We start from the raw sequence: 25,901 nt of genomic DNA on the forward strand, positions 1-25,901 counted from the left end.
TTTCTATCACCATGTGCATTTATTGAAGAGGAAGGCGGGGGAAAAGCAAAAAGAGAAGCACAACTGAGCTACTTATGGGCACCACGCTACTTTTGTGATTCGCTGCTTTGTGTTAGTAAATTAGTTAGCAGTACTACAACAGCTCGCTGGTGACTTATAGAAGGTAACGGAATGCCCGCTTAGTAAGTGTGTCCTATTCAGGTGGGTTTATAACCAGCAAAGTGCTCTTAAGCTGCCGATCTATAGCTGCCATCGGCACAGAAAAAAAAAAATAACGAAACAAAACAGTAAGACAACAGGGTGGAGAGGACGCGAAGGAATGAACAAAGATTTTGTGACTTCAAAATAGACAAAAACTAAATCACTTTTGAATACTTTAACACATGTTTTGATACTCAGCATATTACAGGGGTCATTTGTAGACAAATTAATTTCTGTTATTTAAAAAATGTTAGGCTTTTTTAAGCCAATAGGAACACAATATTCAGATCTACTTTTTACTGTGGTGAAAAACAGAAAATATTCTATATGTTCATGATGGATTTCTCACCGTATGGCAACATTAATAACAAAAAGAAGAAGAAGAAAAAAAAAAGATCTATGTTTTTTTTAATTCGCAGGTACCAGCAGGTACAGACCATATCTTAACATAAAAGAATAACAAAAAGGCCCCAGTCATATAGAAAACATCATTGGAAGTATGTCTCGCCTCCTGAAAGTTCTTCACAAATTAAGTGCACTTTCCTGTTAATGCATGTAAGCAATGGTAAAAGGGAAGAAAAAGAAAAGAGAAAAACCTCGTCACAAAAGTTGTAAGAACAGGAAGAATACATTTCTTTGAAGTCACCACCTCTTAGAATATATATATAGTCTTCTAGGAGGCAGTCTTGACTCTTCTCCCTCATATAACAAAGTAACCACAGCATTAGACCAAATATTAACATGTAACATGAAATAATATAAAAGACAATGAAGGAAAACAGTGAAAATCGAGGAATAAAGACAGAGGATACCTTCAACACCTTCACCTTTTTGTGTAGTTTAAAGGCCACATACCGTATCTTACACCACAAAAAAGCAAATGAAATTTTAAACTGCAATCTTCCACCGCACTGAAACTGAAACACAAAAGCTATCAAACAAAAGAGTGTCATGAAAAAAAATGAAAAAAGACGATTTAATCTAACATTGCTGGCCACACACCTTCACTAAGTGCTGTCAGCTGCATCATGTTTCTAAGAATATTTCAATAAGATCTGAAATTAACTGCTTCGCTAATTATACTTTTACATTTATCATAAGGCAATCTCTTAGTTGTTGGATTGATTTTTGTCTTGTTTTTTTTTAGTAATTTAAAATTAGCATTTTAGCTAACACAGGTAGATTTGCATTTAAATTGTTAATATTATGATTAATGCACATTGTCCTTTTTTCAAATAAATGAACAAATGAGGGTGAAACTGCCAGGTTACGTCCACAGCTAATAAAATCCACCCATCAGCAGCTCTAATGGTGTGTTCAGACCAAACACAAAGTGAGCTGTGTGGTGGTGGCGTGATGCCATCCATCCATCCATTATCTGCCGCTTCTCCGGGGATCGGGTTCGCGGGGGCAGCAGCTTGAGCAGAGAAACCCAGACGTCCCTGTCCCCGGCCACTTCCTCCAGCTCTTCCGGGGGGACCCCGAGGCGTTCCCAGGCCAGCCGAGAAACATAGTCTCTCCAACGTGTCCTGGGTCTTCCCCGGGGCCTCCTCTCAGTGGGACGGGCCCGGAACACCTCACCAGGGAGGCGTCCAGGAGGCATCCTAACCAGATGCCCGAGCCACCTCATCTGACTCCTCTCGATGCGGAGGAGCAGCGGTTCTACTCCGAGCCCCTCCCGGATGACCGAGCTTCTCACCCTATCTCTAAGGGAGAGCCCAGACACCCTGCGGAGGAAACTCATTTCGGCCGCTTGTATTCGCGATCTCATTCTTTCGGTCACTACCCACAGCTCGTGACCATAGGTGAGGGTAGAAACATAGATTGATCGGTAAATCGAGAGCTTCGCCTTCTGGCTCAGCTCCTTCTTCATCACGACGGGCCAGTGCAGAGCCCGCATCACTGCAGACGCCGCACCGATCCGTCTGTCAATCTCCTGCTCCCTTCGTCCCTCACTCGTGAACAAGACCCTGAGATACTTGAACTCCTCCACTTGGGGAAGGATCTCATTCCCGACCCGGAGAGAGCATTCCACCCTTTTCCGGCTGAGGACCATGGTCTCAGATTTGGAGGTCCTGATTCTCATCCCAGCCGCTTCACACTCGGCTGCGAACCGCGCCAGTGAGAGCTGGAGGTCACGGCCCGACGACGCCAACAGAACCACATCGTCCGCAAAAAGCAGAGACCCAATTCTGAGGTTCTCGGACCCCCTCAACGCCCTGGCTGCGCCTAGAAATTCTGTCCATAAAAATTATGAACAGAATCGGTGACAAAGGGCAGCCCTGACGGAGTCCAACCCTCACAGGAAACACGTCCGACTTACTGCCGGCAATGCGGACCAAACTCTGACACCGGTCATACAGAGAGCGAACAGCCCATATCAAGGGCACTCCATACTCCCGGAGCACCCCCCACAAGAGTCCCCGAGGGACACGGTCGAACGCCTTCTCCAAGTCCACAAAACACATGTAGACCGGTTGGGCGAACTCCCATGCTCCCTCCAGGATCCTGCGGAGGGTATAGAGCTGGTCCACTGTTCCACGGCCAGGACGAAAACCACACTGCACCTCCTGAATCCGAGATTCGACTATCCGGCGGATCCTCCTCTCCAGTACCCCCGAATAGACCTTACCAGGGAGGCTGAGGAGTGTGATCCCCCTATAGTTGGAACACACCCTCCGGTCCCCCTTTTTAAAGAGGGGGACCACCACCCCGATCTGCCAGTCCAGAGGCACTGCCCCTGATGTCCACGCGATGCTGCAGAGGCGTGTCAACCAAGACAGCCCTACAACATCCAGAGCCTTGAGGAACTCAGGACGGACCTCATCCACCCCCGGGGCCTTGCCACCGAGGAGTTTTTTTAACCACCTCGGCAACCTCAGCCCCAGAAATGGCAGGCCCCATGTCCGAGCTCCCCAACTCTGCTTCCTCATCGGAAGGCGTGTCGGTAGGATTGAGGAGGCCCTGACTCAAGACGTCCCTAGTTGAGGTGTGATGCATGTAATCATTATGTCCGCTTACTTAAGACTGCTTTTTTTAAAAAGCATCTTTCATGTCTTTTCTGTTTGGTGAATTTGGATCAAATATTAGTTTTAATGCCAAATAATATCCAGTAGGAACAAAAAACTGTAATAAGTTAATTTATAGAAGGGAATCAACAAACATTTTAAACGACTAATTCAAAAGCACAGAGGCAGCAATCTAAGAAATTGCTCTGCACCACAGCAATTTGCTTTACAGTCACATGACATTTTTGGGGGCTTTTGATGGTGTATTTGTGGCCTTTTCAACATGACAACAAATTCATGTGGATGGCTGTACATTTGCCATGTACATGTTACCTGCCACAACTGTAGGGGGAGCCAAAGAGCAAAAAATTTGCAGATTTCTCTAGTGTCACTTTAAAGTGAAATACATATATAAGTAATTTACCTCTGCCCTCAAAAAGATTTTCAGGAACTAAACTTGTATATTCATTTGGCTACCTTCTTGGAACATACACTTATCTCGTATTTTACCACTAGAAGTAAACGTTTTGTGTAAAACATGCTGAATAAATGCAACTTAATCTTAATTAAAAAAAGATAAAATGCCTTCTCAAAGTAAGGCAATTCTTGATGGGATTAATTATCACAGGTCAACTCGATAGTCTGCAAGGTTGTCAGCTACTTTGCTAGTGGGGCCTTGCTACTCTGAAAACATTGTAGCAAAATTTTAAGGTTGTCTCAATCTTGTTTAATCAACCACATATTTGAAGTTTTGAGATCTATAGTCTTGCATAATTTTTTTTTTTTTTAAACTATGGGATACAAGGTTCACTGCTGATGGCAAAAATAAACGTGGTTAAGAGCATGGCATCTATGGAATTAACCACTGAACCAGAGACGAATATACGAATTGAGAAATGCTTCTAAAACACTCCAGTGGCCGAATATATTTTGAATTAAGTTTTGCTTTATATTTTGGTCTGAACGCAACATAAGGCTTATTGATAGATGCTATATCTTGTGTGTTGTACTTTAAAAGCAAAAGTTTGTTTTACATATAGACCAAGGGCCACAGCAAGGCTAAGTTAAGTGAAGCTGCCGCAGGGATTAAATCACTTTTAAAGTTTATTTACCAGAATATTAAACGACTGCTTCAATCTTAATTACGCAAAAAAAAAAAAAAAAAAAGGGAGATTGTCGATAAATCAGAATCTATTTTGAATTACTTCCAACCATGCTTATTAAGCTTATACAAACAGTTCACCCTCGCCATTTAACTGCTTGCAGCAGTAATTACAGCAGTAACAAGGAGTGACAGCGTGCAAAAGTGACGTGTCTCGACTCAATCATGTCATTTCTGATAAGAGAGAATAAACATCTGAACTATAAATGACTTCTGCCATTATTTGGTGGGGGTTGGGGGGTGACGTCCCTCTGGTACCTAATAATCTCTAGTTACATTCAAATCTACAGGTTTTAGATAAATATATTTACAAGGAATCCAGTCCTACAAAGTAGACATTCCTTAACGCTCTATGCAGTTAACATATATTTTTGAAGAATATAAATAGCATGTTTCGTAAAAATCTATAAGAACAAAAAAAACAAAAACAACCACTTGCTTAGCAAACACAACCACACATTTTCATGTGTCAACACAAAATAAAACAAAAAAAAACACTGAAGCTCAAAATGGGCTGTTCTAGCTTAAAAACAGTGGTAACGCCTTAGAGGTAGAGAAAGTATGAAATGTAAATGAGAACTTAAAACTAAATAAAGGACACAGAACAAAAATGTTTGCCGTCTTTTACGCTCAAAACCGCGAAGACTTCTCCGAATCAAACTGTATACATCATGAAATGACATAGTTAAGATAAACATTAAAAATTAAAAAAAAAAAAAAGAACGTGTGATAGTAAACATACATCAGGTCCCTCCACGATGACACAACACAGTCCAAACGAGGTGAGTGGCAGCTATAGGTTCCCGGGTAACCGCCTGACTGGCTAAGAAAAGTGCTTTGCTCTGGGTTCAAAAAGTCACTGTTTGGTGCCATCTCTTCCATCTTACACCAGAAGGCAGTCTGAAAATGAGTTAAAAAGATCTTACCAGAGATCATCCTAACTCATCACAACATTTTAAATATCTACATCTTTTCCAGCTCAAATTTTTAAACCTTTAGTTGATGGGATGCATCATGTAACATCAAAGTCTGTGCAACAGATGCCTACAGGCATTTTGACAAGTGCAGTGGGGAAAGCATTGGTTTAAAAAGGATGGCTGCATTCCATTTAGGGCTTTTGTGCATGCACCATGGCTTACTGGAACGAAGTCATCATTATTACTCTAACATAAAAGTAAAATATTGTTCCACATTTTATCATGCCTCTCTAAACATTGAGTGGAAACTCTTTCCTTAGTTTACATAAGAAGTAAATCAGTAGACCAATCTTTTTTAACACAATTAACATTACCAAGACCAAAACATACAAATCCTTCTTAGTTAGGGAATCTGTTCTTCGAAACTCTGTTCTTAGAACCAGCCAGCTGGTCAGTGTCTACCAGAACGTATTCGCGCGAGTATTGCCAACCTGCGTTGTGTCGACCATCTCAAAAACAGACTGAAATACAGCTCGTGTTCGATACCGGCTGTCTCAGATTGGATTAGGAGACGTGCCTGGTGCCCGTTGCTAATTAAATGACAGGGAGGAGGTGAGCGTACAACGCTCCATTACTTTTACTTTTCAGGAAACAAATTAGGAGATGTCAGCAGCCATATTTATGTGTACTGTTCCCACTAGCTGCGGATATAGATCTTGACTTTTCATTTTAGCCGTACTGTTGGGCAGAATCTCAGTGCAGTCCTGACACAGTGAAACAGTAAAGTACAAATATGAATATCAATATCAATTTCTAGACATGGGGCCCCAAAATGTTCAATATTAAATTAAAGCTATTACACTAAACAGTGTCGTGTACCTAAAACCTCCAAGTTCACAGCACAAATAATAAAAACTTGACGCATTATTATAAAAAACTATATTCTCATGGATTTTGAAAGATGAAAGGCCAGTTGGATTTTATGAGTTAGAATAACTGAAGAATAATTTGATTGTATGACCTACACGGTAATGCCGTGCTGTCTTCAAATACATGGCTTATTGCTATAAATACGTCTAAAACACAACTTTTTATCTAGTTAACTTTAATGTATCTATATCTGCAGAAATACTATTTTCAATTATACTATTCAGTCACAGAAATTAATTTTAATGTCCCAGTCCAATATATTGGTTTTTGAAACATGTTCACAGAAAGTTCCACTTGCTCTATAGATGGTTACTCTGACTAAGAAGTAATTTGTAGGTCTAGTCAAGCACATTTACTTACTTTCCCTCTTATTAAATCAGCATCATATTAGTGACATCATTTATAATAATAACCGCAGTGACTGCTTGAACCCAAAGAAAAGGCTGACTGTATAAGTGACTCTGCTGTGGCTGTGAGGGTTTAGGCTCAGGGTCAGTGAGCATGCCAGTGTATGGAGGAGGACCTGCGTGCGCGTGTTTGTGTTTTCAGGGTTTCGAGGAAGCTCCTTTATGTCCCTTTAGGTGGGGTCCATTTTAAGGCTGTGGGATCAATGGCCTTGCCGTTACCCCGTTTGGTCTCCTTGGCCTTCCAGTCATCAATAAGGTCCTTCGGGAAGAAAATGAATCTAGGTTAGCGGCCAACTGGGCACAGTAAAGAGCTTTGTGAGGAAAAAAATAAATCTGAAATGTTCTGTACCTGTCTTTTTAAAACCAGGTGCTTTCCCTTCCAGTATTTGAGCATCTGGAGGGATTGAAGTGTGCTGACAATATCCACCGGGTTCACTGCTGTCTCCTGACTGATCTCTGTAAGAATAAGATGAGAGTTAGAATGTTGGGTGATGGAATCAGGTCCGTCTGACCATCAGCATGCTAAGGCTAGGTGTCATTGATTTAAGACTTAAAGAGACTTAAATTACAATTAAATCACAATTCCACTGTGAAATATTTATTTGGTTACCAATTAAACATTTAAAAAGTAGTGTCATATTCATATAAACACACATATATTAAAAAAATTTCAACATAGTCACTGACAGAAATACTGCTGAAACAAGTTTCTTTTTCAAATCGTGGCAATAAAAGTAAAAGCTGATTTGTTTGTAAAAGACTTTCTTTAAAAAGCTAGTTTAGCTACATAAACCTAAAATGAGAGATCGTCTTCTTTTCAAACATCTAAATACTTATGGGGCACTCTTTTAATGGATTTACCATCACATGTGAAAATGCTACAATCAGTACGTGACTAAATGCGCCTTACCGAAATTGACCCGAAATTGACCCGAAAATCGCAGCGAAATGTGCCTTCTAACAGTTGTTTTAGCATTTGGTGGACCTATTTTTCTGGACACCGTTGAATAGCAGCAGCAAGACATCCAGCCACTAGGTGGCGATAGTGCGTTGTTTGTATACAATACAAATCAATGAAGACGGACAATAATGGTAATATAACTTTTCTGGAAGCGTATTTCGCGGTGATTTTCGAGCCAACGTATCGCTGTCCACCACAGACCACACGGTGAGTTTCATGTCTCTGCAAACGAAAGTTTAATGCCGTTTTATGATTGTTTGCTTGAGTGGTCATTGACTCAATGCAAAGGTGGGGGGGCTGCCGCAGTGGATACCTAAATGCTCCGTTCAGCACCAAATGTCCAAATTGTGATCAGAACATCTATAATTCACCCCAGACTACCTAAAAACAGGGCTTAATGTGCAAAATGGCGAACTACCCCTTTAAAGCCAATTTTAAGCTCTCATGCATTCTGAGGCTCTCGAACTGCCCGTGTTATTGATGGAGCTTGTGCATCAATAATTGGGTCATCAGCATAAAGATTTATTTCTGGATGATTTCTTAACCCAAGCCATAAATATAGAAGAGAAAACAAAACGGGTCCCCAAATAAAACCCTGAGGAACGCCAGAGTGTCATTTTATTGCTTTTATAATCTAATTTCTGACCCCTTTGATCAGTGGAACAAAAAAATATATATATATTGAGTGAATTAGTTTTAAGTGAACAGCAAGTCATAAAACAATATGTCACTTGGCAGTTGAGGTGGTCACAGACGCTTAAAGTACCCAAACCTAATTTTGTATTCTCAAGTTGTTCAGTGGGTCCTTTTTTTGTGTGCATCGTGTGAAAAAAAAAAAAAAAAAAAGAAAGGAAGAAACTGCACTCATTCAAGAGTAGTAAAGAAATACATATCCCATAATCCACTTTGATGAATCAAATGTAGCAAAAAGTCTATGACAGAAGCTCGGAAGAGAAATATCAGCAAGTAGACGCAGGTAAAAAAAATTCATAACATCAATATCATACGATAGTACTTATTTGATCATGCAAAGGGCTCTATTATTTTTGTAATTTGTAAGTGTCGTTAAATTCTGACCTTTGATGGAGATCTCCTTGCCCTGAAAGTTGTTCAGGTAACGGAGCAGAACGTCTTTCCAGTAACTTCTGTAGCTGATGAGTCCCAGGTCAGACAGGGGGCGCTCAGGCGAGCCCACCTTCTCCTCCACCTTGGACAACAGGTAGCCTGGTTGGACAGGTCAAACAGAGCTGGTTGTTTGCTTCTCATCTTTTTAAGCATTACACTGCTGACTATGAAACCCAAATGCAAAGTGTGCAGGCTCCTAGATCTAATGTTACTGGCTGGAGTAGAATCCCAGACTAGTCTGCATGGTAGTAAAATCTAGCATGTGTAGAGAGGTGTCTGTACTCACTGAAGTCTATGAGCATCTTGCCGTAGCCCTGCCTCATGTACTGTGGCATGGTGAGGATGCAAGACACATTGTAGTTCAAGAAAGAGTTCTTCTCCTGCGGAGGAAGAGGAAATGTATGAGCACGGCGCTTTTAACAAACATTTTAGACGATATTCAGAGACAGGAAACACTGATTCTACGAACAAAATCAAAGGATTTAATCCAATCCTAACTTTTCCCATCGTCGAGTATTTTTGGTGTTCTATAGACTTACATTATTTTTGTCAAACAGACGCTGAGGCCTTTATCTAATTAAATGGCTAAGGAACCAGACCTGTTGTGCATCCATACAGCATTAAAAACCTACCGGACTTGTTCTAAAGAAAATAATCAAATGATGCTTTGACAATGCTCAATCCAGTACAGATACATTTTTAAAACAGCATGGCTATTTCATTGAAACTGACAGTTTAGAAAAAACTGAACAATTTTTGGGAAAAAAAGTATAATTCCTCCCTTATATCTTCATGTTGACATCCCCCTGATAAAACAACATATAGATCATATATCAGGTAAATATGCAATAACAATTATTTATGAATTAGTATTTGGTGCTTCCCACTTATGAATTTAGGTGGAGTTTTGCTACAGCTTAAATTTACAGCATTCAATAACAAACATACTCCAAACAACAACAAAAAATGAACAGTTCATATGCCACTTTGCTAATTCAATCGTTGTCTTAGTACTTTGGAACCACTTAAACCAATCATGTCTATTAGCGCAGCAGGTCCATTGGTTAAGGGCCGTAGTTATGTCACCATCGTTTATCTTTTATTTAGTTTTTGGAACCAACTGCCATAAAAGGCACATAGAGAAAGAATGCTGTTCAGAGGCTGACGTAAAAGAAAAAGTGCATCAAACCGGTGGTTGTAAATGCTTTTCGAGGGTACACATTAGAGGCCTGCGCGGGACAGAATTTACAGTCCCGCTCCCGCATTGTGCACTCCCGCTCCCGCTCAGGCAAAAAGATAGGATTTTTAGTCCCGCTCCCGCCCGCACCTGTCATATTTTGTCCCGCTCCTGCCCGCAATTCCCGTATGATTCAGACGTTCGCGTTACTTCTCACGGAAGTTCTTGTCATTGGCTTGAGGAAAGAAACATGATCTTAGCTGCGCACACCACTGTCCGATCCTTCACGTGGGGCACATAGTGCAGGAGCGCATTACATGGCACAAGCAGCTGAGGCTTTACAGCAATAAGCCTACCCAACATACTTACCAAAATCTACCGTGAATATTAAGAATAATACATTGTACATGTCATATGCCACTCCTCACATTTCCATTCTTGGAAGTAAAAGTATATATTTTTAGTTAATATGATTTTAAACACAGCGTGATGGAGCCCCGCCCCCTACTTTGAATGGATTTGAGCATAAATATAAGCCTACAGCTCACGTTACATTGATTTAAATGCAAACAAGTGGAATGAAAACAATATGTGTTATTAATTACCCTACCTTTTCTAAACCCAGAATGTTGAAAATGTAACATGTAATCCAATTATTATTTAAGTAGGTTAACCATGCCCTGTCCCTCGTCGTTGTGCAATGCGCATCTCCTGAATAAAAGGAGAGATGGATTGCGCTTTTGAACTTCTTTTAGTTAGGCTTTATTTCTTCTCAGTTTCCTCTCACGTTTTTAGTTAGCGGGACTGCAGCTTATCACCGCTCCCGCCCGCTCCCGCCCGCTCCCGCCCGCTCCCGCCCGCTCCCGCCCGCTCCCGCCCGCTCCCGCACTTGGCACTCCCCCTCCCGTCCGCAATGAGCTTTCAAAATGTGTCCCGCGCCGCACTGCTTTGCGTTGGGTCGCGGGAGTGCAGGGCTCTAGTACACATTTGAGAAATGGAGGCTCATACTTGTTACGTAAAGCAAGAACAGGTAACGGTAAATAAGTGAAATCCTAAACGGCCAGCGAAAAGCCAAAGTTCTTTGTTTTCTCCTCAACAGGTAATAACAGGCTCGGGCACTTTTATTTTTCAATTTAATTATTAAAAAATAATAAAATAATTCAATTTAATTATTATTAAAAAAAAAACTGCTAATTAAAGAACTGTGTTGTGTTTAAATGAAAACAATTGAACGCAGGAGCTGCCAAGAACTGTTAAACAAATGGCAGAGACCAGGTATACCACAGTCTTCCTCACACTGGAGTCAATTCAGTCAGTCCATGCAGAGCTGCAGAAGCTTCTTCAGAGCCGTGGTGAGAGCGCACGATTGCGTGATGTCTCCCCAGATGGTCTGTGCCTATATCAACGAGTTCTCAAGCTGCTGATCGAAACATGAGCCCCTATTTTAACCTGCTCTTTTATGTCCATTTTGATCTGTCAGAAACCGTTTGCTTATTCACAGAAAAATATAATGCTGTTTTTTTCTAACTGCAGAGTGTTATCCCATTCTCAGAGCGGCAGATTGAATTTACGAATGCACTCAATGAATATAGCGTTCTATCGCTAAAACATTGTTATGGGAGGTTAAAAAAAAAAAAAAAAAAAAAGTCGGGCAGGGCCGGGTTTGGGCCTGAGAATTCTGAAAACCTGTTGGACCGGGCCGGGCTCGGGCCCAGATAATAGGCCCGTGCAGGGCACTAGTGGGTGGATGGCAATTTAAATGGTTGCCATCTCCAACTTAACCACTAGATGTCAGTAATTGTTATATACTTTAATTTAAGTAAAGTCAAAGTTTTATGTAGCATACTTCTTTGAAATAATCAACTTAATATTTCCCAACTTCTAAAAGAAAAAAAAAATAGAGAGCAAGCATAACTTGCCCCTGTGTTACCTTGGAGAAGTATCCCACTAGGTGGCACCCTGTGTTATCAGCTTCGGTCATGACGTAAAAGAGAAACGGCTCAACGTCATAATACAGAGTCTTGTGGTCCAGGAAGAGTTTTGCCAGCAGACACAAGTTCTGGCAGTAAATCTGACAGAGGAAAAAAGCACAACAGATGGTAAACCTCTAAATTATCCCTGAAAACACAGCTGACTGAATTATACAGTTACGCCGCTTTTAGTTCTGCAGGTCTAACACTCAGGGGTATATTTAGGTGAAAAGTCGGAGAAGCAGGTCACAGTTTAAGCTGAAGAGAAAACTAGCCAGGCTGAATGTTTTACTCCAAGCCATTGAAACACGTTTTTTTTTTTTGTTTTTGTTTTTTTAAATATAGTGGTAGCATCCCATCCTTAATGTTCATACTGTTCATTATCTCGTCTGTAAGAGCAGCTGTAGATTTTTCTTAATTTGTCTTTACTTTTGTGCAAACCACATCTTAAAAACAAGAATTTCAGCACCTTGGTTTGCTTTTGCATGTTTGTCCATCCATTTCTGCACTTCTGCAGTCTCACCTTGTTCTTCTTTCCATCCACCTCAAACACAGAGATGTTCCCCTTCCTGTAGATCTCATCGCCTGGGGGGTGCTTCCACACACACTTAGCCTTCAGAAGAGATAACAAGGACGAAAAAGATTGTCAGTGAAGAGTGAAGAACAGAGGTTATTACAACATCTCACTTTCTGTTTCAGATAGCAGCAGAAGTGAAAACTCTTCATCTGTGACCAGCCTTATGAGAGCACTAATGATTCAGAGATTCTATAACCTAAGATGGGTGAGATATCAAAAACGCTCAAAACCAAATTAACAGACAGTTTGAAGAGCAGCAGAAATGCTGCAATGCTGTGTAGACCGTGCAGACCTAAGTGCAGACCGAGCAGTCCCCTGCTTCCGAGCAGCAAACACTGTAACAGGTGCAGCTGTCGGCAGGTGGCTGCACGCAGTGATACAAAGGGAGAGAAAATAGCGACAAGCGATTGTGAGGTCTGACTTTTTCTGGATGAACGATTGTATTACTCTTTTGATATGTCAGACAATATGAACACATATTATTTTGAGAAGCAAAACGCTTTATTTTTTAAGCCCCAGCCAACTAGCCGGACTACTTTCGTCAACGCCAAAACGAGGCTGGAACTCGGCTCACAGGACGCAGCAGGGAGTAAGTCAAATTTAATAAATGATATTGCTAATATGGGATGTCATACAGCTTCATGTCAAAAGAGGCGAACTATCCCTTTAACACAGTCTGTCTTAATAGAGTCTTAAAGGTAGGGTAGGAGATCCTGGATTTTGAGTCCAGCGAAGCTGCGTTTTGAAAATACACAGGTCAAAAGTCCCAACCCTTTTCTTCACTTTCCCCCCGAAGCCACGCCTCTAGAGTACATGAAGGTGCACGAGTGCTGTTCTGACAGCAAGCATCGATTGTTGCCGTATTTAGTATTTAGTATATGCTAACTATACGTTTAATAATGCTAGGTGCTAGCCAAGCTGGCTCTAGTTTAGCTAGCTTCTGGACGCGTAATTCGTTCACGGAGCAGGGTACGCGCACAGGGGGAAGGAGGGGGAGGGAGGAGCAGATTGCAGTTTGATAGACGGCATCAGAATCCAATCATCGTTAACAGTCCGTTCAGTATGATTGGATAGTGTTTTTCCTAGATTGTACGTTCTAGAGGCCACTAAAACTTTTCATATTTGTGTCAAAACTTTTAATTAATTGGTTGCAATGGGGGTGTGAAGAGTATTTCGCAATGGGGGTGTGAAGAGTATTTCAAGCAATATGTAAAAAAATGCTCCAGAAAAAGAACCCCTACCCCACCTTTAACGGTCTTGTAACACAATGGAAGGGGCTTAGGCGTCGAGATTGTGCCACAGTCCATTTAAAATCACAAACTTAAAGCCTTATTTTTTAAATTTTAAATCAATAAGAGACATTTCAGCTTAGATATAAACTACATGTAATTAATAACACAACGAATATGCTTCGACTGAAACACCTGAAATGCTTCATCAATTGGTCAATTCAATGCTAGTGTCTTTTATGTGTTGTAAAAAGGAACGGCAACATTACAAAGTGGGAAATGTTTTGCAGTCCTAACACTATGGCTGAGCAATAGGGGCTAAAAATACGATCTCCATTTTGTTGTTGTTGTTGATTCTGTAACTGCCTGGTACAGCTGGACCAGAGGTCCGTTATAGGGGAGTAAGATGTCACCTTCTTTTCACGTGTATAGTTGGAAAAGTGAGGCAAGGAAAAAAATTTAAAAAAAATAAAATTGGCTAAATGCTTACAACGTGGTAGAACACACCTGGGGTCCAAAGTTTTTATAATGTGAAAAAACCCCGGCTTTCCCACGCTATAAATGGGCAACATATCTTCAGTAATGTGCATCGATAATCTCTTTTCACCGGATCCTCTCCTACGGGATACATTGCGAAAATGACTTCACTAATGCTACGTCGCGGTCTTTTTGCATTTCGTAGGGACCAAAATTTCTCCCACTTGGCTGACATGCTGAAATAAATCGGTCGCGCTGCTGCCATTAGTTGCAATAACCTTTTAACAACCGTGGTTTGTTCCAGGTCTGACTCTGGAAAACCAAACCAGTTGCAAACAACCGAAGAGACTCAGCCTTTTTGGGGAACAAACTTTTCCAGCGTGCCGCCTGAACTATGGAAGCCCAGAAGGAGTGGCAGTGGTGGAAGTTAAAGAGAAAACCAATTTTCTTTTAAAAGAAATTGTCCTAAAACACAAAGTCGAATTAATCGACTTTTAATTGAAAACGTTTGGTTTTTTTTGCCCAGCCCTATCGAACACCTTTTGGAATCAGCAGGCCTGAAATGCATTTAATTGTAAGAACCATTGTTCGTTTTTTACATTTTTTTTTACCTGCATTTGATTGTGTTATGGCATTTTCATATTTCAAAAGGTCAAAAGATTGTAGCAGTGCATCAGCTACACACTCACCACACAGAAAGTTATATTTCATTACACGAGTGCTGCAGTGCTTAAACTAAACTAACCTGTCATGGTCATGACATGAGAATTTATTAAAAAATAATGACTAAGTGTGTTGCACTACACAGTTATTCTCTGTCAGCATGATCCCCCCCAAAACCACATTACCATATGCCTGCGCAGAATGGTCTGACTCTTCATATACTTAAGGCAGAACTCGCACATATAGAGCCTCCCCAGGCGGGCGTACTCCTCTGGGTATGGAGAGTGGTACCAGGTGTCCAGCTCGAAACGGCCAAACACAATAGTCTTTATCATATTGCTGCCCTCTGACACCTGACCGGCCAGACGGAGCTTCTCCTGTTCAGCCAGGACAGGTGGGTAAGGGAGAGAAGGTTCAAAGAGGACAACGGGAGAGGGCAGGTGAGCAGGGTGAGGGGTGACATGAAAAAGAAGGAGGGGGAGAAAAAAAATCAATTATTCAGGGAAGAGGTTCAGGTGAGCCACAGATCCCACTCTGGGGAAAACCTCAGTGGAGGGAACCAGCCAGAAAATTAAAGAAAAAAAAAAAGATGCAGGAAGAAAAGTGCAATGGTGTATTACCTATTTTCTTCATTTTTAGTTTTTAACATATCTTTTCTTTGGTTCTACAATATAAACTAATAGCAGCTTGAAAATCATGACTAATCTGAATCTACTCTTCATCAGAAAGCTGTAGGTAGAGAAAAGTCTAGTTAATTTGTTGTTAATTAATCAAAATGTGCTAAAACGTGATGGTGTAGAGTAAGTTGCACAATGTCGTCTCATCTGAGGAGTTAAAAACAAACAGAATGACAAGAAGTGATTGTCCAAACTACCAAAAATATCTCAGACTCCTCCTGTGGCTGCAGAGGAGGGTTTGCAGACTGAAACAGAGAAGAAGACGAATAAGGCAGAAAGGAGAAAAAGAGTAAGGGAGGGGGGTGATGATGAGCTTTCTCTCTTACAAGGTCCTCCGAGGCACGTGCCTGCGCTTTCCTGAACAGCTCGAGGTCGTAGTCACTGGTGATGTTCTCCAGCAGCGGCTCCCGGCTCGTCCCGTGGCTTTGACGGTGTTCCTGGCAGCGGGTCAGTAGAAGGGAAGAAGAGACCTTTACAAAAAATAACCTGTGACAGAAAGCAACACCATTCATGGCATACGTTAGTTTCTCATCTGCTTACCATGTACTTTTCCTTCTGCTCCTTATTGAGGCTTGAGTTCCTCTTCCTGCGCAGCTCTGTCACCTTCTCTTTGTAGCGCAGCTGTCGTTCTGTCGGGGCCTGAGCGACCACACAGAGACCAACACTTCATACCTGATGCTTACATGAACTGTGAAAAGCCTTGTAGCTCATTATCTTTTGTAGTGGCAACGACAGAGTAAAGAACACATCTCTATGTTCAGTTTATATTTCTGATGATTTGAGCAGGTCTTGCTGAACTTGGGTAAATCCCAACAATACTGTTACTGATATTCTATCAATAACCTGGGATGTTACAAGTAAGTCTTTTGCATGTGTGGCAAAATGTTTAGGTACGCAGTAAATGTCCAAGTGACATCCATGTTAAAGGGGAAGTTTTTTTTTTTTGTTTGTTTTTTTAAACCTGGACCTGATTTCTGGCATAAAATAAGTCTGCGTCCACGTCTGGTGGGATGACGTCATCGACGTGCGCCGCTGCAGCACAGCTTATTTGCTCTGTGACAGTCGCTAAATTCACACGGAGTTTGCTACTGCTAGTTTTGTGAAACATGGCAGGATATTTATCAGATTTTGACGACGTGGACGACGACTTTGAGTATGATGGAGTGAATGAGCTGTGCTGCAGCGGCGCGCGTCGATGACGTCATTCCACTAGACGCATGTGTAGAAAGCCCCCGATAGCCCTCAATAACAACAACATGGCAGCTCTGAACTAACATTGCAATAGTACGCGTTCATTCATTCGTCTTAAAGTATTGGTGAAATAAAGACAGATAATGCCTTATTTAGAGGCTGTATTGTCTATGCCCTGTTCACTCCCGTTATATGGATATACGCGGATCTCGAGTGATCTAAATAGCGTCCGAAAGACGCCGACTTTCACCAAACTGTTATCGGTGAGTAGATGAACGACAAAAAGTAACAGACATGCACTAAAAAACACTCAAACTTAGAAAACTTAGAAACCAGAAATTCTTTGTTTTTTATTTTTAATATTTATAAAATAAATATTGAATAAAACCATTTACTCTTTATTACACCAAACCACTGACATATATAGTCGTTTAAAAAAAAAAAAAAAGACCCTCATTAGATTCTAAGGTTCAACTTATCGGGACATAATCTGGTTCATACCAGGTCTTAAAACAAGGTAAATGCAACCTCAGATGAATAACTGTAGTCTGGACTTTGACTGGACCATTGCAACAGCTCGATTCTTTTCTTTTTTAGACATTCTGTTGTAGATTTGCTGCTGTGTTTGGGATCATTGTCCTGCTAAAGACCCAGTTTCAGCCAAGCTTTAGCTGTCAGACAGATGGCCTCGCATTTGACTCTAGAATACTTTGGTATACAGAGGAGTTCATGCAGGACTCACTGACTGCAAGGTGCCCAGCTCCTGTGGCTGCAGAAAAAGCCCAAAGCATCAGCCCTCCACCACCGTGCTTGACAGTTGGTATGAGGTGTTTATGCTGATATGCTGTGTTTGGTTTTCTCCAAACGTGCTGCTGTGCATTATGACCAAACATCTCCAGTTTGGTCTGGTCTGTCCAAAGGACATTGTTCCAGAAGTCTTGTCGTTTGTTCAGATGTAACTTTACAAACCTAAGCTGTGCTGCCATGTTCTTTTTAGAGAGAAGAGGCTTTCTCCTGCAACCCTTCCAAACAAGCCATACTTGTTCAGTCTCTTTCTAACTGTACTGTCATGAACTTTAACATTTAACATGCTAACTGAGCAACAATTGCTTCTCTAAGAACATTGCTGATGTCTTTCCTCCTTGGCATTGTGTTAACACACACCTGAATGCTCCAAACCAGCAAACTGACAAAACCTCTGCTTTTATAGAGGTGCTCACAATCGCATTTGATAAGCAGCACCTGGCTGCTATTTAGCCTCTTAACTTTAAGGGAAGTTTTTAAAGGTGGACTTCATTTTTCACACACTTCTTCTACATTTTGGCTTCATTTATGTTAAAAAAAATTATGATATTATTATAATTATTATAAAATTATTGTTTAATAAGTCATGTGCTGTTGTTCGTCTAAGGTCGTTACATAAATTTAAGACATGGTAAGAGCAGATGTTTGTTTGTTTTAACTCTGTTGATTATTCAGTCCTTCATCACTTTTACTCTGACCTTGCTACGCAGTACTTGAGGGAATTCTCTTCCACACACAGACATAATAGATGTGTGACCATCCAGAACTGGACGGGTGAAACCGGGGCATGGACGGGGCATGTTCCACAGTGTTCATCCGTATTCACTCGCTCAGTACAGCTGACAGAAACAATCACCTTCCAGAAAGTCAGTGCCTGTGTACACGCATGTGTCAGTTTTGAACGTGGGTCTGTGTCACTATTTGTTATGATTGTCTGACGAATCCGTAAATGCATCACACATCCGTGTCCGAGCGTGGGTTTGATGCCACGTTACCTGGTTTCTGGTGGAGTGTCTGTTCTCGTCCTGCCGGTGCGACAGCGTCCTTTCCTCAGTCTGTTTGTCGCGCGTCGATGCCTTGCCCTGACAAAACATCAACACCGTCTGCAACCAACAACTCACAAGCAGCCCCGCAGCAAAAACATTGCAGCAACCTCCTCCATGTTTCAGCAGCTTGACAATTTCAATTTTGTTCTCTTGGTTTCCTTCAGCTTCATCCACTGGACATGTTGTCACAGTGGTGGTGGCTGACTTCCAAAGGGAAAGAGGAGACTGAACTAGTATAATTAAAGTGACATAAAAAAAAGACAGAACATGTAACCGTCACAGGGTTTTTTCTATTTTAAAAATAGTTTGCAGTCTAATATAGTCAGGTTCACTGTGTACAAAAAAGTACTTTTGTGGGAATTTTTGGGGGATTTGTTGACCTATACATTTATGGAATCTGCAGACCTTGGGGATTCCAAAAACCAATGTTGCCACTTGAACAGACACCTGTAAGGCGGCCATTTTGGAATTTCAAAACGGGCGCCATAAAATACAGAATTTCATCTACCTTGGCCTCTAAACAACCTAAAGACTCAATTTAGACCTTTGTTTGTGTGGAAGTGACTGTGAAAATGATGCAGACTGCGGTGGCCCGAATGACACCGAGGAAAGTGATGAAGACCTGTGAAAGCACAAGGGTAAGTTCAGAGAATCTCCTTCCATGATTTTTTGCATTTTTTCTAGTTAAATTGAACATTCCCTGTCTCTATTTACCAGTCATTCATTAATATCCAATTTCTTCTTTTATCCAAGACCATTGCCAGCAATTCCAGTGTCTCCAATCCGATATGATTGGACTCATCGCTGAGAGATAACAGACCCGTCCTAGGCTTTACACTGAGTTTGCCCCTCAGCCCCCTTATAATGAATTTTATATTGAGTCCCGACTGTTACCAGCCTATGGTGAAATAAATATATATCACATTTATGTACAGATTATAGTTTTAATTTACCTTTGTCATTGTTTATATAATCATATGCAGAAATTTTTAGTATTTTGTTCCGGGACTTCTGACATTGGGTCATTAAGGGGGATTAGAGTAACAATTTCCTTTTCCACTTCTTGGAGATGCCACAATTTTCTTTCCCACCCCTTGGGGGCGCCACAGCACGATTCTGAGCATAATTTTGAAGTCACCATTGGATTCCTTGACCAAGAAAACATAGGATTGGCACGTTAAATTGAGTCTTTAGGTTGTTTAGAGGCCAAGGTAGCTGAAATTCTGTATTATATGGCGCCCGTTTTGAAATTCCAAAATGGCCGCCATACAGGTGTCTGTTCAAGTGGCAACATTGGTTTTTGGAATCCCCAAGGTCTGCAGATTCCAAAAATGTATAGGTCAACAAATCCTCAAAAAATTCCCACAAAAGTACACAGTGAACCTGACTAATAGTTTCTCCCTCACTTCTTAGCCTGGAATCCTTGTTGATAAAACTGCATTTGTGTGTGTGTATATATACCTTGCACTCATCAGCAGAAAGGTTGTGGTAGAGAGGGCATCCTGATATGGAGAAATGTCTCTCATGTCTTCCTGTTAGATGACCTGAGAGCAAAAGAGAGGGAGGAAGGAAAAAAGAGATAACAGGTGGATTCCAAAGAGATGTTCACAGAAAGTTGCTTGAACCTGTGAAAAATCTGGTAGCACAGGGCTTGCGGCCTAACCCAGCGAGTTGCACCCAGGTGTGGGACACTTCATGTTGAAGTTGTAGCTTTCGTGGAAACGCCGTCGTTTGGGCCGGTGTGACAGGTCGTGGGCGGCGGCCTCTTTGAGCGACAGCTCTTTCGCCAATCTCTCGTCCTCCTCTTGTGACACGACGATATCGTTACTAGAAGACACGTGGTCGTTGCTCGGGCTGGAAACGTCGATGTCGGACTCCGAGGACGGGGCGTTGCCCGTTGGGGTGCGAGGTGGAGTCTCGTCTCGGTCTGCTCCCTGCTTTATGTCTGCTGGATCAGTTCAGACAGAGATTAAAAATCTTTATCAGGCCTTAATTTTCTCACAAAGCGTACACATTTTCAACGCACATCTGAGGGCTCACAAGCCCGAATACAGATGCAGTTTACACCCAGTCAGACAAATCCAATAGTGAAGAATGATGTTACTGCAGCAGAAGGCCCGGGAGCTGTGAGAGCCTGGCAGGCGAATGAAAGGACGCATTTCAACCCTATCCTCTCCTGTTTTTCCAATCATGCTGGGTTATTTAATATGCCACTCAAACCCAGATGTGGTGTGAACAGCCTGTAAGCAGAGCAACTGCAACAACAACTGGTACTCCGTCTGTACCTGGTCAGGAGGTGAGCGAGCCCAGGATCTGCTATTAGGTAACCCATGTTGTGGAAAAACAGATGTATGGATTTGACAAAATGGATTTTAGGGATCCATTAAAGAAATAAAGCAGCTATAGAAACAAAAAAAAAGAAATACACAGTGGGGGTATTTATTGATTTACAAAAAAAAAAAAAAGCTTAAAAATGCCAAGTTTATGGTATGAGGGGCACAGTTCACAAAGAGTTACTTGACTGATAGGAAGCTATTTCTGCAGTTTGCTCACGAAGAACGAGAAATTTAAAGCATTAAATGTGGGGGTCCCACAAGGTTCAGAGTTGGGCCCTAAACTTTTGGCTTCATACGTTAATGACATTAATAAGGAGTCCAAAAAAATAAATAAAATCAGTGTCTTCTGTTAGCAAATGATACAAAAACGACTTAAAATGATGACAGACAGTACATGTCAAATGTGTCAAATCAAAAATTGATTTAATAATAAAATATAATGTGGAAAGAGGACGTGAAAACCCTAACCTTTTAAACATTTATTTGGGAGTCTGAAGTTAAATAAAAGAAAAACAAAACCCCTGACACAAAATAATCACATAAGAGGTTCAGATTTGCAGTCGATTTCTTTGTCACACTCCCAGCTCAGAAATAACTCAGAAACCTGATGGTTGGCTGCTATGTTCTGTGGTGTGGTGTTTTAACTACCTGCGTCAGTCCGACACATTAATCCCCACAAGAGAATTTCAAACTCAAAAACTATATCAAGAAAAATACTCCAAACCATTTTTACCACGACTACACGTTGACACATCAGTGTCACTTCAAATGAGCTGAGCACACTGTGATTCTGACTACTTTTCCTTATCATCCTGGTTGCATGTCATAGAATTTTGCATACACTTTGGAAGTGACTTAGTTATCAATTCAATGCAGTACAAGAGATGTTAAAAACAGTGGAAGGGTGTGGTCAATTTGTTCTGGTAATAAAACTCTTAAGTTAATTGCTGTCTTAGAGGTTGATTATATAAATTGTATGTAAGGTTTTGATTCAGTATTACCTGAATTAATCATGAGATTCTTTTATTATGAATGATCTCAATTTCTCCATCACGCCCTTGATTTTATATTCCTACATTTTTCCTTTGTTAAAACCGTAAGGTAATAACAAATGAGATCCATCAATAGATACGCGGTCACTGCCTGTCGGAGGGTTCTGTTCAGCATATCGACTGACACATATCAGCCTCCTTTATTATCAGGAACACACTGTGATCACAAACAGGCCTCGCGACATCGCCCCAGCTGCAGCACAATGACAGACTGAAACACTCTGATCCTCCCCCTCATCTTCACGCTGTTCACTCTTTTCTCTGCTTTTTTTTTTTAAACTCTGTTTCTCAGATTCTCCTTGGATCTTCCCTGATGTTGCTGCTTCACTTCTCATTTTTCACCCAGCCTCCCCCCCACCCCCATGTCCCTGCACCTCTCCATTCATAAATATACCCTGAATATCATTTGCAACTAATTCATCCTCAGAGGACAGGAAGACCACAAACACACTCCTCTACTTGCTGTACAAAATACTGAAAGTATTCTCCAATTTAATGGATAGATCTTCTTTAAAAGACACACAGGAAGCACTCACAGCCTTACCATTAGCTTCAGTGTCCGAACCAGATGACCGGCTCTGACGCAACGGGTATTTTTTGGCGGTGGTGTTTGTCGCCCCCTGCTGGCTGCGAGTGACCCTGCGCCCCGAGGAGAAGACTGGTGCTGCCACCGGTGCTGTCGATTCTGCTGATGACTCCAGGCCTTCGTCAGGACCCGCAGCTGCAGGAGAGCGGCAACGAACTGAGCTGCAGTTTTCTAGGAAAGAAAAGATGAAGATGAAGATGTCCACTTTTGAGAAAGCTGCCTTCCGCTCTGGCTAAATGGGCTTTTTTTTTTGGGGGGGGGGGGGGGGGGGGGGGGGGGTAAAACTATAACATTGCAACACGTTTCAAAGTACCGAGCTTTTATGACTTTACCCAAAACCACCTTCTGCAACAACTGTCTGATTAATGATTAAAGAAAACAACTGCGGTTTTACACAAAGAAGTTAACTAGTTACTACTTTTACTTTTGACAGACTCCCTCTTTGACAGAATTTTTTTTTCTTTTAATGCTGTTGGTCTAAAATAAAAGAAAAATTTTATGGATTTATTAAACCTGAGCAGCACTCTGTGACCGATCAACTCCGAGCAGAAATGGGGATCAAGTTACTTGTTGCAAGCAGCCGCAGTGGTCATGAAGAAACTGATCCTCTCACATCAAATACGATGGAACCTTTGAATCCGCTTCTTTGTGGATATAACAAGTCTCTGGGCAGATTCTCAGCATGTGTGAGGACGAGGACGGTGTCGTCAACTTCTCTTAGTAACAAAAAGCAGAAGAAACAGCGCCGGCCTTTCTTTCTCTGCTGTAAATCCCCTCTGGCAGACAGCAGAAGGCGGTCACACAGGGGGTGGTTATGTGTTTAAATGTGTGTGTGTGTGGTGGGGGGAGGTCAGGCTGTCTGAATTCATTCCTGCTTTATGGCTGCCCAGATACAATAGCTGCTTCTGAACGGGTGAAATGAGGAGGGTTTGAAGTTTCTCTTTCGTGTGAACGAAAAAAAAAAAAAAATCATTTTCTCTCTGAGAGATGAACCATTTATATGAAATTACACTGCAGGGCGACACACTTACGTTAAGTATGATAACATGTGTATGATAAAAAGTTAAAAGGCAAAAGTGGACAGAAAAGGACTTTTTAAAGTTCTTAAATATGCTTCTGTAATGGTAAAATTGACAGAATAATACAACCATGGTGTCACTTTGCTACAGCCTTTTAATTCTAAGCATATGGACTCTCCAAAAATCTGACATAAAATATTCAATTAAACTAAAGTTGGTCAAACCGAAAGGGTGTAGGTTGAGGCTACAGCTGATATAACACCTACCCCTGATGCCACAACCAATACAGAAGGAAAATAAATAAACCACATTGTGATCCTTTGATCCAAATCCAGAATCATTTGAATATATTAATATACAGTATATATAAACAATTGTATGAAACTGTAAAGGGACCACTGCTGAAAATATGTTTACAGTCAAAAGTCAAACCTTTAAGTAATAAACCAGCTTAGAACCTCAACACCAAAAACATTCTAACTCCCACTTTGCACCTACTTCTTCAAGAAAACCCAACTTTTTGCATGTGGAAATTAACTTTGACGCAAACTATTTTAATGTTGCATATTTTTTTTCCCTCTAAAAGCCACTCATATGGGTATAATTGTAATTGCTTTGTAATTGATTGAGTCTCTATTTCACTTCCTTACGACGTGTATCATTGTTTTGTGTAGTTTTTGCGGTTACTTAAAACGTTTACCTTGTGAGCTCTGGCTGAGGCGCAGTGACGCTCGAGTCAACCGCGTGCTGCTGCGCCTGCGCGCGCTCTTGGAAGCTTCGGTGTGCTCGAGGTCGGCGGAAAAATCCGAGTCCTCCGTTCCATCCGAGCTGCTACCTGCGGTCCTCTGAGAAAGCAACAACAGTTATTATTAACCCGTTTTAATTGCTCTTTAAATTCGACTGGAACGTCGCCAAAACAGTGTCAGACACGAAACTGAAAACTCGGTGTTGCTGTAAATTCGTGTTGGTATTTTACTACTATTTACTTATTATTAATTTTCATCTGCTTTGATTTTAAAATGTATCATTGTACGTTGTAATAACAAAAGGAGCGGAAAGAATGAAAAGCAGAAGAGCAACAACAGATGAGATATATAAAAAATAAATAAAATTTAAATTTTTAAAAAAAAAAATCAGGTTATTGGCAAATTAAAAATGGGAGACTAAATTAAAATAAGAACAGTATCCACAATAAATACCATAAGTAAGCAAAAAATGTGCTTTATGTGTAAAATGACTTTTAATAAGTTAAATGCTTGTCTTTTAAAATGTTTTCAAAGAACTGGCAGGCGAGAAAGAGCAACAGATGGGCAAAAAAGGTTAATAGAAACGACATAATGAATCACTAACAGCACGAGCACACGTTTGACAACTTCACAACAAGAGGCTGTGCACACAATTTGCATACCACCAATTAAATTAAAGGCGAGGCTGGATTTGAGCAGGACGAACCAATGAGCATAACGGTCGTCCCAAGTCTGTCCAATCACAGTGTTGTTTTGGTGCAAACGCTCGTTCCATCCTCGCACCCAAAGAACAGTGTCTTTTTCAGTTAGCTAAAGAAGTCCGTACCGATGTTAAACTGCAGTCGGACTTTAAGCATCTCTCTATCAGCTGCTTGCAATTGAACGGAACTGACAAAAAAAGCATTTTCAGAGCAAAAAAAGCGACATTTAAGAAACAACATGTTCCTGCAACTCAGCAATAAACATTAGCTAGCTTAGCTTTAATGCAACAACACAAATCTACAGCTCAGCTGTCATTCCATTTTTCACATATCTGCAGCTTATATCCAGCATATTGAAGATACACACATTTCAACTCCCAAACGCGGTCTTTCTTTCCCACAGAGTTTAATTATTACATGCACTTTGGCTAACATTAGCTATGACGTGATGATGTTGTGTTTCCGATGTGCAGTCTCTGGCAACCGTTTGCCTCACCTTTCTCCGGGGCATTTTCAAAGAAATGACGTGTCTCCTCTAGCAAACTGTTATCCTTTACCTTAGGAGCAACTTATTCAAGGTTACATATAAAGTGCAACGACAGGAAATAAAACGCTATAGACGTAAAACCAACTCAGCTGAAAGAAACGCATAAAATTCTCCGCGCTTCCTTGTGAGCACGGCGCAAGCTCGGTTGCTCTATGTTGGTACGTTGACAAAATACCTCCGTGTCGAAGTGTGCAATATTGAGGATAATTGTATTTGAGTGAACTTGGAAAATATATAATGAATAAAAAACACTAATAAATTAACTGATTATATATAAGATATTTTAAAACTACAATTTGAAATCTAGAGTTTCTGTCTGCAACTTACAAAGCCTATAAGTTTGATGTCGTTTGCGTCAAATACCGGAACACGTCGAAAATGGACACAACACC

At 41.1% G+C, this 25,901-nt stretch overlaps 1 protein-coding gene across 2 annotated transcripts; it reads right to left on the bottom strand.

Annotated features, from left to right (window-relative positions):
- Positions 1-25,654, bottom strand: LOC142370822 (histone acetyltransferase KAT7-like). 2 transcript variants are annotated; one of them, XM_075453314.1, is made up of 15 exons: positions 25,459-25,654; positions 24,216-24,360; positions 22,455-22,667; positions 20,186-20,467; positions 19,984-20,066; positions 18,472-18,558; positions 16,022-16,120; positions 15,808-15,918; positions 14,990-15,181; positions 12,382-12,471; positions 11,819-11,959; positions 8,998-9,091; positions 8,664-8,810; positions 6,975-7,081; positions 1-6,884 (listed from the first exon to the last, which is right to left on the bottom strand). In XM_075453314.1, exons 1-15 carry the CDS (start codon positions 25,471-25,473, stop codon positions 6,786-6,788), a joined length of 1,905 nt encoding a protein of 634 aa, XP_075309429.1. In that variant the 5' UTR covers positions 25,474-25,654; the 3' UTR covers positions 1-6,785. The 2 variants fall into 2 exon arrangements, with proteins under 2 accessions (XP_075309429.1, XP_075309428.1); XM_075453313.1 differs by having other exon boundaries at positions 20,186-20,470.
- Positions 25,655-25,901: the final 247 nt, after the last annotated feature.

The sequence above is a fragment of the Odontesthes bonariensis genome, chromosome 21, assembly GCF_027942865.1.
Source record: "Odontesthes bonariensis isolate fOdoBon6 chromosome 21, fOdoBon6.hap1, whole genome shotgun sequence".
Classification (NCBI taxonomy): domain Eukaryota; kingdom Metazoa; phylum Chordata; class Actinopteri; order Atheriniformes; family Atherinopsidae; genus Odontesthes; species Odontesthes bonariensis.